Source organism: Silurus meridionalis, chromosome 25 (assembly GCF_014805685.1).
Source record: "Silurus meridionalis isolate SWU-2019-XX chromosome 25, ASM1480568v1, whole genome shotgun sequence".
NCBI classification, from domain to species: Eukaryota; Metazoa; Chordata; class Actinopteri; order Siluriformes; family Siluridae; genus Silurus; species Silurus meridionalis.
The window spans coordinates 2,590,001-2,607,500 of record NC_060908.1 but is presented as its reverse complement, the minus strand read 5'-3'; the positions used below and the strand labels follow the sequence as shown (position 1 = coordinate 2,607,500).

The window sequence follows — 17,500 nt, the reverse complement described above, 5'->3', positions numbered from 1 at the left end:
TTTTTTTATGTTCTATTCTTCTTAAATTCATATTGAATTTAGTTAAACTCTACTTTCATTTTATTTTACACTTTTAAACACTGTTCTCTTTTATGTATTGTATTAAATTGTATTCTATAGAATAGGGAAGGGGCAGCTCACTGAAGTGGCAGCTCACTGAAGTGGCAGCTCACTGAAGGGGCAGCTCACTGAAGGGCAGCTCACTGAAGGGGCAGCTCACTGAAGAGGCAGCTTACTGAAGGTGCAGCTCTCTCTCTCTCTCTCTCTCTCTGTAAACACTTGTTTATTGATTGCTTTAGATAGAGTACACCTTTATCAGTGGTGTGTGATCAATAGCAGCAGCGGCTCGGTGACGGAGAACCGAAATGACCCCATTCAAGAACCTGTTTAAATGTGAGATATCTTTAGGTAGATGGAGAAATGTGTCACTTGTTGTTGATTGCTAAGGCTGCACCATTTTCTCTCTTCGTCCTTTCCCGGGTCGATAAATATGAAGTGTGTGCTTAATGGCTTATGATGGCTGCGTGCAGGACGTTTATATATTTAACTTTGAGAATAGTAATAAAAACATATTGTTTTCTGAGAGAAACACAATTTCTTTCTCCCTGAGCATAAAACCGAGACAAGAGAGAAAGAAAGAAAAGAATAGCAGAAAAATAACTCATTATTCATCATTATATGGAACAGATTTTCAGGATTTTTTTAACACACGCTCTTCAGACGTATTCATCTTGCAATCGTTGAGCCATTGTTGATTAATGTGTGTTTTTAACGTCCCATTCCATACTGAGTCTCTATTTGCTGTTATAAAAACCTCCACTCTTCTGGAAAGATGTTCCACTGGATTTTTTTGGTGTGCTTTTAGAGATTTTTGCAGATTCATTGGTGAGGTGAGAAGACTTAGAATGCAGTCAGCGTTCCAGCTCCTATGTTCAATTGGGTTAAGGTCAGAGCTCCATAGCAGGAGATCTTTCACTCCATATTGTGTAAAGAAGATCTTCATGGAGTTTTTTTTATGCACAGAAGCATTGTCAGTCCCTTTATGCTCTTATAATAACCTCCACTCCTCTGGGAAGATGTTCCATTCTGTTTTGGAGTGTGTTTGTGGAGATTTGAGGTGATTAATTCAGCCACAAGGGTGTTCACCAGTCAGGTGCTGGTGAAGGTGATCTGAGGAGGCCTGGGGTGCAGTCAGTGTTTACATTCATCCCAGAGGATTTCTGTAAGGTTGATAGCAGGTCACTTAAGATCTTCTACTCTAATTCATGTAAAGCAGATCTTCATTGAGCTGGATTTGTGCACAGGGGCATATTATGCTGGAACAGGTCTGTGGAGGAGCCACATATGGTTCAAAAAGCCAGTTGTCTCAATACCTTTGTCCATATAGTATCTATTTATAGTTATATGTATTTGACTGTATTGAAAACATCATGTAGGATCTCAGAGTGATGCAAGTGGACTGGTGCAGAGGACTGGTGGAGTGTCATAATGCAATCTACGGCTCTAATTCGATCTCTCCTCGTCTCTGAGCCCTAGCGTAATAGAACCCGGAGACCATCTCCAAGAGGGAAAGAAATAAAGGAGACGAGGGAGATAGAACAATGCGCTAATAGCATAACAATCTTGTTAGCAGAAAATGTCTGGTGTGTGGAGGGTTTTTTCCACAAAGTTCAGGTTGTTTCTCCTGCCTCTGAAACACGTGATTATGTCGATGTTTCCCCCCTCAAGGGTTTTGGTTTCCGGATACAGAGGTGAAATTGTGTTGAGTTAAGGAGAAAATAGCATCTGGAAACATCAACAAGGAGAAATGTCCAGGCTTTTAGATGTTCTTCTTCAGAGTTGACCTTGTTGTGAAAAGGATGCAATCTGGTCAGGATTATTTAGCAATCTGGTTCATGTGTGATGTTATTTGAAAATTGTTCACAGGAGCAACTGTGCAAAACAAACTGAGTTTCAGCATCATTACATCATCTTGTTCTCTTTCCTTTCTATAATCATCTCCACCACTATTACTACCACCACTACTAACACCACCACCACCACCATCATCATCCTTCCCATCATCATCATCATCATCATCATCATCATCATCATCATCACAATTGTCTCCTTGTTCTTTCTTTTCTTCCATCATCTCCTCCACCACCACCACCACCACCATCATCCTTCCCATCATCATAACCATCATCATCATCATCATCATCATCATCATCATCATCATCATCATCATCACAGTTCTCTCATTGTTCTTTCTTTTCTTCTGCTTCACTACCACCACCACCACCACTATCATCATCATCATCATCACCTTCCACTTCTTCTTCTCTTTATTTTTTCCATCATCTTCTCCACCACCACCACCACCACCACCACCATCATCATCATCATCATCATCTATTTATTCATATTGCCATCTTTATCATCATAATCACATCCTCCTCCTCCTCATCATCATCATCACCATCATAATCATCATCATCATAATCACCTTCCTCTTCTTCTTTTCTTTCTTTATTTCCCTCACCACCACCACCACTAACACCACCACAATCATCATCATTTTCGAAATGATCTTCCACTTTTTGCTCTGTTTCTGTATGTTCTTCTCTACCATCCTTATCAGCATCACCATCATCATCATAATCACCACCTCTTTTTTCTCTTTCCACTATCCCCACTATCATCTCCTCCTCCTCTTTCTTCTCCTCCTACTCATCATCATCATACTTATCATCAGCTACTTCAATCATCTTCTGAGTTTAGTAGAAGATCCACTAATGTAAACCTCAATTTATTATCCACATACTGATCATAATCATAATTAGCCATGAGTGAGTGCGTCTTTAACATGCATTACACTGTCAAATATCATTTCAGTGGGAAAAACTAATGGCACCCACCCTAAAAAAGAACAAAGACTATTGATGGGTTTATGGTTAAGTACGCTTAAGTAACCTGGAAGATTTGGTACATCACATGGTTCATGGGGTGCAGCTTCACCGTTTAATCGCCATTTTTGCCATCTTCGAATCTTTTTGCCTTTTATGGAGTTTTAGAGGCGTGGCTAAATGTAATCCATCTGTACCTTGAAAGTGTTTATATACAATTGTGACAATTTCATTGACAAATTGATGCACATTGATAAACAAAATAATTCAGTTTGCAGACGATTTGCGCCATTCTGTCATCTCTTATTATCAATAACACCATGAAGTTTAGTGTTTCATTCCATACAGCTGCACATAATTCCCACAAATTCCACGTGGACACGCCCACTTTTGAAAAAGCATTTTTTGTATTGCTACCTGCAAGCTACCTTTTTTTGTGGATCATCTCTAAACGCCCATATAGGTCTTTTTTCACCTTCTACGTTTGTAGTTTGGTCTGGAAGAAGGAGATAAGCCCCATGATCGCCCTCTGTCAGCAGGAGTGCCGGGTTGCATTGTGGATTATTGTGTTTTTTTTATTGTCATCATCTCAGAGGTAAATATGAAATTTTGAAACCTGCACTGCGATTGCACTGGTTTTGTATATCAAATGCCCTCGTCTGCACTTCTGTGTAAAAAATCACGGTGCTATTAGAAGACATATTTTTGTGAGATCTATTAAGCTGTTTTGAAGTTTAAACTGTATCAACTTAAATATACCAGAGGGATTATTTAGCTCCTTCTCTTCTCAGTCCTGTAAATCCTATCATTTGTGTCCTCTCATTCTGAGCCATGAGCACTGTACACCCCACCAGCATGCTAGCAAGCGGTCAGGCTATTTTAGCACAAACCCACCAAGGAACCTATCTAACCCAGATTCAAGCGAGATAAGCTGTGAAACAGGGAGAGGACTGAGAAAAGAAGGAAGAGCGGAGGAGCTAACGAGGAACGTAAATCTGAGCTGTTTGTGTTCTGTACTCCGGGTGGACAGCAGTCATGGGCAATTTGTCGGACAGAGCAGTGAGGAAGAAGAGGTTCCTCAAATCAGGAGACTCTCTGCATAAGCACCTGCTCTCGGATTACGCTGACGTGAGTTTCTTTAGCTTTCACAGAGGAAGAGAGGAAAGAGAGAGAGAGAGAGAGAGAGAGAGAGAGAGAGAGAGAGAGAGAGAGAGAGAGAGAGAAAAGAGAGAGAGATAGAGAAAAGGGAGAGAAAAAAAGAGAAAGAGAGAGTGTTTTATAGAGCTCAAGGTTAATGTGTGAAATGTTGGATTAATTGTTTGTGTTTATGCAGCATTATATTATATATAACCATTATAACCAAGTTCAACTTATCACCGGCACTACAAACCTTCATCACTGTCATCACCCTCATCACCTTCATCACTGTCATGGTCCTCAAAACCTTCATCACTGTCATGATGCTCAACACCATGATCACTGTCATCACCCTCATCACCTCCATCACTGTCATGATCCTCATCACCATCATCACTGTCATCACCCTCATCACCTCCATCACTGTCATGGTCCTCAAAACCTTCATCACCTTCATCACTGTGATGATCCTCACCACTTTCATCACTGTCATCGTCACCCTAATTTTCTCATTCTACATCTTCATCTTCTACTCCACCCCCAACACCTCTACTTTCATTATCAGCACCATCATCATCATTAGCATTATCATCATCATCATCATCATCATCATCATCATCGATCATTATTTTCAGAAACATCATTACTTTCATCATCATTACATTACATATTTGCTTACTTTGATTTCTATCACTCATCATCTTCATTATCACCTTATTTTTCATTCTCTCCCTTATTATCATCATCATCATTGAACATCATTTTCAACACCTCCATAACGTTCATCAGAAACTCATAAGGACCTCCTCCTCCTCATTATCATCACCAGCAACATCACCAGCTTCTCCAATCATCATCTTTTTTGACACACCATGAATTTCACCATCTTTATAATCAACATAATACTTTTTACCACAACTATTTCCTTTCACATCATCATCATCATCATCATCATCATCATCATCATCATCATCATCATCATCTTCCCAACAACCACTGTCACTTGTATTGACTCTCATTAGCATCAACATCCCTATTATCCTGTTCTCCATATCTTCTCTATCACCTTCATCTCCATCCTCATTATTGTCATTGTAATCATCATAATTATAATCATCATAACGATCATCTCTAAAATATTCGCCGTAATCAGGATCGGCACCATCGTCAATATGAACGTCATCCCGCCTCACTGTTTCCTATAATTGTGAATGACATGAAGGACATGACCATGTGACTGCTTCGTCTGTATTAAATACGCCTGTAGTGAAGTTCTGGTGGCCGTGTGCCATCCTGTGACACGGAACTCCCCACTCCGTTTTAGTGGCGGTGCCATGAAGCAGCCATAACACATAACAATAAGACAGAAAGCACTCACCTGGTTTCATAGCACGGATCTGAAAAGTAACACTCAAACCATTGGGGTTTAGGCGATAACAGGATTTCACAGAAGGTGAACTCAATGAAGCTCTTTCATTCTCGGCTGAATGAAAAGCTGGAAAAGAATGCGACAAAGAAAATGCTCCGCTAGATGAGATGCATGGTTTTAGAGCACTTCACGTAGGAGGTGATAATGGAAGCGATCCCACCTGGCACCGCCGCTAATAGGAGTATTGTGGTGTGTTGATTCCGAATGTCAGTCGGGTAATTTGGAAATGACGTGCCACTGAGTAGAGTTCTGGAAGGGAAAATGGCATCGTGAAAACACTTTATGACAGACCTTTGGGTCCTGCTGTTTTGATTCCAGTGTTGGGCAATTTGCTTTACAGTGATAGCTGGTAGTGGTAGTAAATATGAGGCTTATATGTAACATGAGAGGGTACAGCGCAACATTGATGCAATGAAAACAATAAAACATTGTACAGAATGAAATTAGAACAGAATATATATTTACAGAATCTGCAGGTCATAAACATTTTTTTCAATATTTTATTTGAATAGAGAAAAATAGCTTTATTTGTCACATATACATTACCGCACAGTGAAATTTTGTTCTTCACATATCCCAGGTTGCTTGGAAGCTGGGGTCAGAGCACAGGGTCAGCCATAATACGGCACCCCTGGAGCACAGAGGGTTAAGGGCCTTGTTTAAGGGCCCAAGAGTGGCAGCTTGGCGATACCGGGGCTTGAACCTCCGACCTTCCGATCAGTAATCCAGCGCCTTAACCACTGGAGCTACCACTCCCCATTATATTATATTTTTAGATCATATATTTATATTATTATATTTAAATATTTAAATCCTTGCCGCCATTACCACCCTGTGTCGATCGTGGAAACTTCAATTTGTCTCAGTGGGGGGTTGGATTTATTCACACACCTGAAAATTTTAATTGAAAGTTTCTTTCTTTTACATTTTTTTACAACATAATCACAATGTACTGTATATCAACTTATAACAAGAAAAACGGTAGTTCTAAAATTGCATGATCAAAAATTGCATGATCCTCGTTCCATAACACCTCTGTGAAGATTTGACTGTAAACTTGTTAGTTGAATCAGGCTCCTCCTATCAAAGCACCAATCTTGGCTATTCTGGGTCATGCTTATACACCATATTGAGAAAAATCATGAACCATAGGATTTGTGATTGCTTTCTGAATATGCAGTTTCTCCTTGACTCCCTATTTGCTGTTATAGTAACCCCTACTTTTCTGGGAAGATGTTCCACCAGTGTCTTATGTGTTGTGTGATTATTCAGCCACAAGGGTGTTAGTAAATCAGGTACTGATAGAGGTGAGGTGAGGAGTTCTGGGGTGTTCATTTCATTCCAAAGTTGCTTAACAGGGTTGAGGGTCAGAGCTCTACAGGAGGAGATTTTCTCCTCCAACCTATGTAAAGCATATCTTCATGAAGCTGGATTTGTGCACTGGGGCATATCATGCTTGTACAGGTTTGGTCCTCCTAGTTCATGTGAACAAAAAATGCAATGTTGCTACATCCAGAGACATCTAATGTAATTGCGAGCTTCCAAGTTGGAGGGTACAGTTCTGGGAACAACTACATATGGCTGGAAAAGTCAAGTCTCAATACTTATGTCCATATAGTGTATGTACAAGAATATTTAGCGTGTCATGTGTCGCAAATCAAACTTGACAGGAAGACCCAAGGCAGACTATTATAAATCTGAACCTGACTCTATCAAGATTAGGGTTTAAATCTTCCAGTAAATTTCCAGAAACTTTCTGGAAACGTTCTATGGAAAATTCATCTGGGAAATTTAGAAAATATTTCAAGTTGGAAACTTACCAGGAATTTATGGGAATTTCTTAGAAATGTCGGTACATTTATATAAACTGTATTATACAGACATAAATATAAAATTTTGTTTGGTCATTAGCTGCCATGCACGCAAACTAATACAGATATAAAAAAATGACGTTTGACTTTGATTAAATATTTTGTATAAATTTATTGCACAATAGCTTACACACAGCAGTTTTTAACATATATTTATGTGATATTTATGTAATTTGAGCTACAATAAGTACTCAAAGTACAAGTGAGTACTTGCTATGATGGACATATCGGTTTTATGATGGCTACATTATTTTATGTGCAGGATACAAGAAATGTGTTATGTTAAGGAGGTGTGGCCTCAGTTGCCCTGCAGTAAGTGTGCTATGTGCATGTGATTGATGAATGTGAAGGGCATAAATTCAAACCGAAATTGCATTAAATCTGGTTGTTTTAACTAAAATTATTCTGCAAGACTTTTTTTTCAAAATACATTTAGGCTTTTTATAAAAGGCCAACCTGCAATTTTGTAAATTCCAAGTTTACTGTAATATAATTTCCATATACTCCCATTAATTCGCATGGAAAGTTCCCAGTCCTAAATATTCCTGGAATTTTGCAACCCTAATCAAGACTAATGATATCTACTCTGCCTTGAAAGCAGTCAAGGAGCTGCAATTTGTCCTTGGACCCGACTGAGTATGTTTCAGCACAACGCATTCCCCCAGGGATCTCTTCCCCCAGGGTTCTCTTAATCTTGTGAAAACAATGGCAGTTTAACACTCGTTTGGCAAGGCCTTGGTGAAAGCATGTCAATCATAGTAATAGAACCGTACACCCAATGATTAGCTCACATTGTAGAGGATTATCAGATTGACAGCACTATTTTATCATCAAGGTTAATCTTGTCTGGTTTGAATGATCTATCACCTCAGTCAGTTGAAAGGGCACGATGGTCTTTCGAAAACCTGTTGACTTCTCCCATGTGCTAAATAAAAGAAAATGAAATATTGCATTTTCCCAAGGTTACTTGTCACTCACTTGCGTAGGTTGTCGGTCTCATGCTTCCGTTGCAACAGATTCCTGACTTAGTGTCTGACATCATGTTCTAAAAATTGCACCGCAGATTCCTTTGCAAATGTAACATGATATTTTGCCCCCTCTGCTATAACCCAGCAGTTGTGTAAGAACCTAACTTCAGTTTGAATTATTTGGTATGCCTTTTGGTCACAACAGTGTCACATGAACTTTGGTATTTAGAATTGCTTCGGCTTGCAAATCAGCCAAGAGGCATTCCTTCTATCCTCGAGGACAGGGTTTTGCTGATCTATTACATAATTTAGCTCTCAAACAAAGTTGCAATGTCTGGCATTTAGATTGAAGTGCTTCCATCCACCCAGAAGTGCTTGTCAAATTGGGCCCAGGCCTTTGATTAAACCAGACCAAACCAAAGCTGACATGCTGCTAGAGTGACCTTGTTTCGAAATAAGTAGCTACCCTTGAGACCAGAAGCTTGAGAGTTTTTAAAAAAATAAAGAGCCGCTGGAGACTGAGGTCAGCTATTTCCAGTCTTAATGAACTTGAGATTTGGCATTCGCCACTATAAATCCCTGAGGAACAGTGCACAGCGACTGTGCTTACACAGAATATTGACCTTGTACAAGAAACATTTGGAGATGAAGTGCACCGTTCACTCTGATACAAGGATACCCCTGGGGTAGTGAAAGTGCATTTGGTCTATTCTTTTGTTTCTACAGAAGAAATCATTTTTGCATGGTCTGAAAAAGAAATGAGAGAGAAATTAGACTGAGTAGAAATTATTCATTCAGTAGTCATGTCTAGTATGCTGGTTTTGTTTGGAGGCCATGGAAAATTGCTGAATTCTAGCCTTGCAACTCTTTTCTGAATGTGACCTATGACCCTTACCCTCATCCTATGCCTTGGGCAAATTCTTACAGTGCTTTCAGAGAATATGTAGCAAAATTTTAGACAATTTAATTCCCAACCCCCCACGCCCACTTGTCAGTTTAACCCCAGCATAAAATACAGTAACAACCAGCATTTGCTGTACAGAGAACCCATGAGGGACCCCCTTTTTAAAAAGGTTTTAGGTTATGACAAAAGGTATATTCATATATTTTAAACCACTTGGTTCCCTAATAAAGCGTTAAAGTAGTAAAACCTTTGACGAGCTCAACCCCCGAAAATGTTAAAACCATTCAGCAACTTCTTCATGACGATTGTCAAAGAACAATCCACATGATCTCCTGCAAAATTTGCCGAAGATGAAGATCCAGCTCAAAGGTCGCTGTTTTGTCACCATGGCAGAGATGCAGCGCAAATCGCAAAAAGTGATTGATGCACTTCCAAAATAAGACTTCCAGGACACATTCCAGAAGTGGCAGGAACCCTGGAAGATTTGTATTGATGTGCAAGGGGATTAATTAAAGTACTGTCTTGTAAACAGTTCTAATTTTTTATTCTTTTGATACCACCTAATAAAAGAATAGGATCTAAGGTGTTTAGAGTTAGATTTTGTTTGGACTTAAAGAACTTAAAGAAAAAAGGATTCCTGAAAAATTTCTAGAAAGAAGTTTTGAGGAACCTGTTGTGCTATGACTGTAGGTACAACCTAATGCAGAAATGTTTTGGAGAGGGCACCAAGGAAGCCAGTACCCAATAGTCATTCTGCTCTTTTCTGATAAACATCTTATTAATTGGCTCTGATGTTTCAGCTATTTCTTTGCATGTTTGTGCTGTTCTCAAAACACTGGAAAAGTAGCTGGAAATGTTCTAGAAGTAGACACGCACTTTTTACACTCCCGAGGCAGTTACGGCGAAGGAAGTTCTCCGCTTCTTAAGGTGTTTTTGCTATTGCATCAGTCATTCTCAGCGAAGGGAAGTGATGTCAGTGCGTGGGACATCTACGACTATGTTTGTCTCTTGTTTATACCCAGTATAAATAAATAAACACACACTTCCTCCTCTCTGTCTGCACAGAAACACTTCTGTGAGCGGCGGAGGCGTGTGCAGGACTTGCGCTTTGGTTTATTTATGTCTGCTAAAAAGTCTGGCATCCTCTGCACTAATCGTACATTTGCACAAGGAAGGAATAAGATTGTTTCTAAAAGTAAAGGGAATCCTTTATATAAAATGTCAGCTTTTAGAGTTCTGTGTTGGAAGTGGAGGTATTTGTCAGTAAGGTCAATTTGTCCACACCTTGTGCCCGAGAACAAAAGCAAGACCTCAGTAACACTGCGGTACAATGCGTTCTAGCTAGTTTTTGTCCTTGTTTAAGTACATTATGTGTTAGCTATAGAGTCCAGGGGTGGAGTGAAACTTGATCCAGCTCCTTACACCTGGGACAAAGGTATAGAGCATGAAAACAATTCAAGTGTATTGATAAAAAATTAAGTGAGTGGATCTTATTGGCTTTGCCAATAACCCTAACCTTAACACACAAGACACATAGATTACTATTATAACCACTCATGATATGCCCCACCCCTATCCTGTCATTGGTTATTTACCCTCCCAAGTCTCTTGTTCCCCAGGTGTTAATGATTAAGCCTGTAGTTAGTTTGCTTTTAAATTTATGGCATTTGGCAGACGCCCTTATCCTCAGCAACTTACATTTATCACATCCATACAACTGAGCAATTATGGGGTCAAGGGCCTTGCTCAGGGGCCCAGGAGTGGAAGCTTGGTGTGGCTAAGATTTAAACTTACAACTTTTGGATCCAAAATCCAATGCCTTAACCACTAAGCTACCACCTTCCCTTTAAATACCCCTGTGTCTCCAATAGGAAGAGATAACATAATAGTTAAGGATAGGGTCAGGGTTAGGGTTTCAAGCCCCTAGTATCACAGTAGTAGCTGACACTTTTTGGGGCTTTAACCTCCTGTACTCCAGTTGTGCTGTACCATGGCTGACCCTAAACTCTGACCCCAGCTTCCTTACATTGCTGGGATATTTGAAGAAAGAATTTGACAAGTATAAAGCACCAATACCAAAGCCACTTTGCAACATATTACCGTCTTTTGGGTAATTTTTCTAATTTTTCCAGATTTGATCTCCTTTTGGTTTTTGTTTTCTTACTTTTTTGTTTGTTGATCGCCTTACTCGTTTCATGTCCTTGATTCTGCCTTTTGATTCGGACTCCTCAGCCTTTGGTATTAATAAACCATTCTTATACCTGCATAACATGACAATGAAAAGACAGTGGTGAGACCTGCAATGTTGCATGGTTCAGAGACAGTGTCACTGACAAAAAGTCAAGAGGACAGGAGGCAGAGCTCTCTGGATTGGCAGAGTTGAAGACTCCAGATTTTAATCTGGAGTTATGAGGATGGACAGGATTAGAAGGCACAGTGCAGGAAGGATGTTTTGGAGACAGGGTGAAAGAGGTGCGATTGAAACGGTTTGGTCATGTGGTCATGATGAGGGACATGAAGTATATTGATGGAAAAATGCTGAGGATGGAGGAAAAGAGGAAGGCCAAGTAAGAGGTTTATCGATGTGGTAATGGAAGACATGCAGGTGGATGATTTAAAAGAGGCAGATGTAGAGGATAGAGTGGTATGGAGACGTATGATCTGCTGTGGCGACCCCTAACAGAGGCAGCCAAAAGAAGAAGACGACACATCAATGTAATGTATGTGTGCATTAAAACTGTTTGTTTTTGCAGACTTTCTTTGTTTTTGTAAAGTATTAAATTTTCTCACTCAACACCACAAGGTCATCCATAGATGCTTTTGCATATTTATTACATGGAATGTTGTATTTCTGTGGGAAGATTTAAGTTTTTATGTGACTTTTGGGAATCGGCTGTCCCGCTGCAGCCGTGTTTCATTCTGCGGATGTTCCAGAGTCATCTCAGCTATGTGGAGGATTTCGATACCCTCAATCATCTTGAGACACTGAGTCTGGACCACAAAATATTTATTTCTACTTTTAAATGTTGGGCATCTCTGGCCAACTCAGCTCAAAATAATCTTGCAGTTAATTTCTTGTTGAAAAGAATGAAGTTTAAAATTTTTTACTTTTGCCCACTATTGCCCCTCCCCCCAAGCATGTCCCCTTAAAACCAAATAAACAAAAAAACAAGAAACTGACATGTATATAACAAGCCCTTTCACTTTAATACTTTAATATAATGATACATATAAATTTGTCTGAGCAGGTTGTTGTATTACGCCGTTTACCACAAGGAAGTAGATTTCGGATATATTTTGCTGAGAAGGACATTAAAGACTTGAGGGTTATATTATGGCTAATGTTTGCTACTTGTTACAATCCGACAGAATGGTAGCATTGATTTTTCTTTACCGCCAGATTGTATGTATTATGTATGATGTATCGATTGATGATTTATTCAGAATATCCAAATGATAGAACAACATATTTGTCTGTGAGCGCAGCCAGTGAAGAATATGTCGCCTGAGGTCTTTATGTCTTATTGATTACTGTTGGTGGCTGAATGTGTTCATTGATTTTATTGAAGGAAATGTTGGATGGATGGCTTTATTTTGATCAGAGTTTCCAACAAATAAGCACGATTAGCAGGTTATCTACTGGGGACATACTACACTGGATTCTACTACTTTATCTCCCATTCCTGACTGCATTAAATTAGCCCTTGGGGGTTTGACCTGCTAGAACTTTCCTTGTGTTTCCTTTCCTAGATTAGTGTACAGCTGCACAGTGTTTTACTGTTAAATTCCTTCGAGAATTTTTTCCTTTGAGGCTCATTAAGTTCTAGGTTTTATAGAAAAATTGACTAATAAAACATCACTTCATGGAAACTCTTTCAGGACAGAATATATATATATATATATATATATATATATATATATATATATAGACACCTATAAGTTGCTCTTACCTTATTGCCTTAAGTGAGGGTTAAGGGCCTTGCTCAGGGGCCCAGCCATGGCAACTTGGTGGAGAGATTGCTGGGATTTGATTTCATGACCTTCTGAATAGAAATCCAATGTTAACGAGAATTTTAAAGAAAGAAAGGATGGATGTTGTGTAGTTTTGATCCTTGACACTTGGGCATGTACAAGAGTTTACTCTTCAGGCTCTAGGACCAGATTTCAAGCTCCGATATTACATTAAAATGACAAATCGGCTCGAGCGACTCGTATCGATTTCAGGGCCTGCCGTTAAGACAACTGCATTTCATCATCCCTGCATCTTGGCCCCTCCTTCATTCTGTGTTTTCTCTCCGCTCATTGATGACTCTTGGCCTTTTGTCGTCAGCAGCCCTGAAGCACAAATAACTCGCAGTATTGCTCGGGCTCAAGACATCGGAAACTATGATGAGATAGAAAAAAAAAGATTGATTGAGGATTGATTCATTTTCAGCGAGCCAGAGTTTGAGCTTCATTACATGGTGTAATAGTCTTGTCTCATGGTGCCCTTGTGTTTTTATGGTCAGATAATTAGTTTTGATTTTATTTTAGGATGTGATGGCTTGCTTGCGTCATTTTCGCGAGAACAAAGACGAGTCTCTATAGTAATAGATATTCAACGTTGCAACGTTGAAATTCCTGCCACGGTGCGAAGACATTCAGCTCTGGTCTTCCTGGTTTACTTTGCTTCCGTGCATAGATTATTTTGGTCAATAAAGCATTCATTAATGCCCCTCTCTGTAGTGTTTTCCTCTGCAGGCTTACCAGCTATTTTGAATTTCTTTTGCTTAGTCACAATATCGATCGCTTTGCAGCTCCTCGTCAACTTTCCCGGTTTACATAATTAATGTACACTGCAATGCTTTGTCTTTTTGTTGTTGATTTCACCCTCGAGCCTTTTGTCTTCGAATGCGCTCTATTAAAACTCTGCAATTAAAGAATTACTGCAGCAGGGGAATGATTATAGCATTAGAGGTGCCTAAAATAGTTTTCTGTGTCGGTTTAGCTCATCAAATTTAATATTCATTTGATAGTGCTAATCCCCTGAAGGGTGGCTCTGACTCGGTTTCTCTTACTTTGTAATTATCATGGATTTGTAAAGACCAAATTTTTCAGTCAAAATCTTTTTATTTGTCTTTTTTTCATGTCTAATTACAAACTTACATACTTGTTTTATATCAGCGCAGATGATCAAGATCACAGGTGTCTTTTAGAATAATGATCAGTATTGGGAAGTATACATTTGATATTGATTTAGCATTTTATATAATCTAGCAAAACAAAACAATTTACAGTACCGTGATGTCGAGGTGCATGATTATAAATATCGCCTGCGATAATATCGCAATTGTTGTTTCAACGATGTGAGTTTTGACATTACGAGTATATTGCGAAACCCAAACAAAACACACCTACAGAGTGCACGAGTGCATTATTCACTTTATTATTCACTTTATTAAAAATGCATTCAGAAGGATCACAAAACTAAAGATCTGGGGGCAGAAAATGTGTACATGTATATAATTTTATACGGTTAATCAATATCACATGAAGTGGCATTTCGTTCCATTAAAATATATTATATTATAAATGTGTATTATATTCTAATATTATAAAATACTGATTTCATTTGCCTTATTTTTTTAATTGAATGATTAAATGTAAGAATTTGACTCAAAGATGCTGCACATTTTTAGAAAAAATGGCTTTATCAAGGTAAAAGAAATGGCCGTCAATGTTAAAAATCAAATTAAACTTATTGAAAAGGATGAATCTGTGTCACTGCTGTAAACTGACCACCACACTGAATATGAAGAATATCAAACATGTTAGAACTCAGCGGCTCTTAAAGTACCAGCACAATAACACACTCAGCAAAATATGGTTTAATTATCATTATCGATAAAATAAAATAAAATCTAGTTTTTTTTTTCTTCAATATCGCACACACCACCTTAGTGTATAAACCTTTACAGTATGTATGTATGAGGCAGCGGGTTCATGAGTTGTAGGCTGATGCGCTCTGTTGCAGTGTCCAGCAACGGTGATCAAAAGAAAAGCGACGAGATCAAAAAATCGAAAATCAAAAACATTTTTCAAATGAGACTTAGAAAAGGGGTGGAGCTACACCAATGGAAGTGAAGTGGTAGCTCACTGGGTATGATGTTGGACCTCTTATACGGAAGGTTTTGAGATTACATCCCAACACCGTTAAGCTGCACTCCTGTGCCTTTAAGCAAAACCCTGACACTTAACATTTTTAGGCATGAGGAGACATTTTAGTGTATTTTTGTTTGACAACTCAAATGAATAAAGATTGCTGCGGCATGAATAGCCGAGCGTCTCGATCCATGATATCATTTCTGCTGCTTATCCTTCCACCAAATCATTATCTTGCATTCTGCTCATCCATCTGTCACAATTTTTATTGATGTGTTTCCATCAAACCCTGGACTCTCCTGATTTGTTATTCTATTATATTCCTGTAGGTCTATTAGATGTTTTAGTCTTTGGCTCACCTTGTCCAGCTGAGGCTATAACTGGACTTGAATGTCACAGTGCACGTTCACCCTCTAATTCTAAAGCCATGTGAAGTCATGTGTGAAGGATTCTTGGTGTCCAAGAGCAGCTCTTAGAAGACAAGAAAAACAGCCTGGATGTATAAATACACAGATCCGTTGGTGTTAAAACGCTCGCTCTTGTTCGAATAGAAACAGGAAAGGCTTGTGTTTAAAACTCAGAAGAAACCTGCTAAAAAATGACTGCTTGCTCCATGTGTACACACTTACTTTAATTCAAGACAAGAATTTGTAATATTCATTTTTTTGCATTGTCTAGAGCTCGTATGCTCGGGGAGGAAAGAATGCGAGACAGACGACAGAGTTGGATAAAAAAATAAACAACAAAAAAAAATCCCCAAAACAAAAACACTGTTTATTTACGGCCGTGTCTACACTAATCTATTTTGGTGTGAAAATGCGGATTGTTCTCTCCGTGTTGGCCTTCCGTCCACACCACGCCAATGATTTCAATCAATGATAATGAAAGATGCTCTCCAAGGGGGATAGATTCGAAAACGCAGTTTTCAAGTCGCAAATGGGGACTTTCGAAAATGATGACGCATGTTTTAGTCATTAAACATTGGATTTTTAGTAAAGAGCCGGGAAATAAATAAACATCAAGCAGAAACGACGCATGTTAAAGTCTTACATTTTGCTCACGTGCAGAACAGGGACGTAAGCGATTTTCAAACATTTCGATGTGAATGAGCAAATTTGGAGAAAAGATTCAAAATATTAAGTGGACGCGGAAGTTTTTAGTTTTTTTTTGCTTTGAAAATTTTACAAAAAAGCAAACTGGTATGATTTAAACGTGATGTATTTCAATATCTATAGGTGTATTTATCGTTAAATAAAATTGCTGTATAATAACTGACTAAGCTGCATCAGTCTCTCAGCTTCAATTCAGCACAGAGGACTGAGCTGATAAATAAATAAATAAATAAACATAAATAAATATTGAAAAAACAAACAAACAAATAAATAAATACAAATAAATGTATTAATTTATTTAAAAAAAAAGCCTAAATTAGCCTAGTGCTACTTTATAAAATAAATAAATAAATACATCTATTAATTAATACATTTAATAAAAAAAAGGTCTGCTAATTACTGTAATAAATTAATAATAAATTAAATAAAATAATAAACAAACACAAAATTAAATAAACTTATCTCATGGAGCTGATTTGCCTTTAAAAAATGTGTTAGCGTTATTGATACGCGGAATCTCACCCCCTCACCGGATTTGCGTTTACTCGAGTGTGAAGAAGTCGCATGCGAAGGTCAGCACTGATCGATACAGGATCAAAATACACCATGACAGTGAACGTATTTCTACAGCACGGTCACGCCGCTGAGTGTCATGTGATATCATGGTGATTTGTATGCACTAAAAATCCCGGTCGTGTTGGTTCCCAGTCCACTGCAGTCATTCCTGTGAACATTCAGCATGTAGAAATGCCTGATCCTGGATAATGGACCTTTAAAAATAGTTGCTCAGTGGTCAGCATTTCAGCACTGATGACGAAGTAAAGCAGACTGTCCTACGATGGTTCTGACAAATCTCTGGTAAAGGTGTATGAATGTAGAAGGGGAGAATGTGGAGAAATCAATGAAGTTTCCACTCCTTGAAATGTGTTCTTTGATTTTATAAACTCAAAAGTCTCAGTTTGACTTATAAACGCCCCTCATAGGTTTTTTTAGATTTGCAAAATGACCAATTTTAGAACAGGAAACAGACAGCTAGCTTTGCGTGCTCTA

The 17,500-nt window shown here is 38.6% G+C and overlaps 1 protein-coding gene across 6 annotated transcripts in view; it reads left to right on the top strand.

The window, feature by feature from the left end:
- Nucleotides 1-17,500, top strand: part of rgs3a (regulator of G protein signaling 3a) — a 130,834-nt gene that overhangs the window by 42,254 nt on the left and 71,080 nt on the right. Inside the window, exon 1 of one of the 6 annotated variants that reach the window (XM_046838607.1) lies at nucleotides 3,909-4,016. The exons of the other annotated variants lie outside the window; for them this stretch is intronic. Coding sequence (XP_046694563.1) covers nucleotides 3,924-4,016 — 93 coding nt within the window. The 5' untranslated portion in view covers nucleotides 3,909-3,923. Of the gene's footprint in view, nucleotides 1-3,908; nucleotides 4,017-17,500 lie in introns of those variants that run through there. 6 annotated transcript variants of the gene reach the window in all.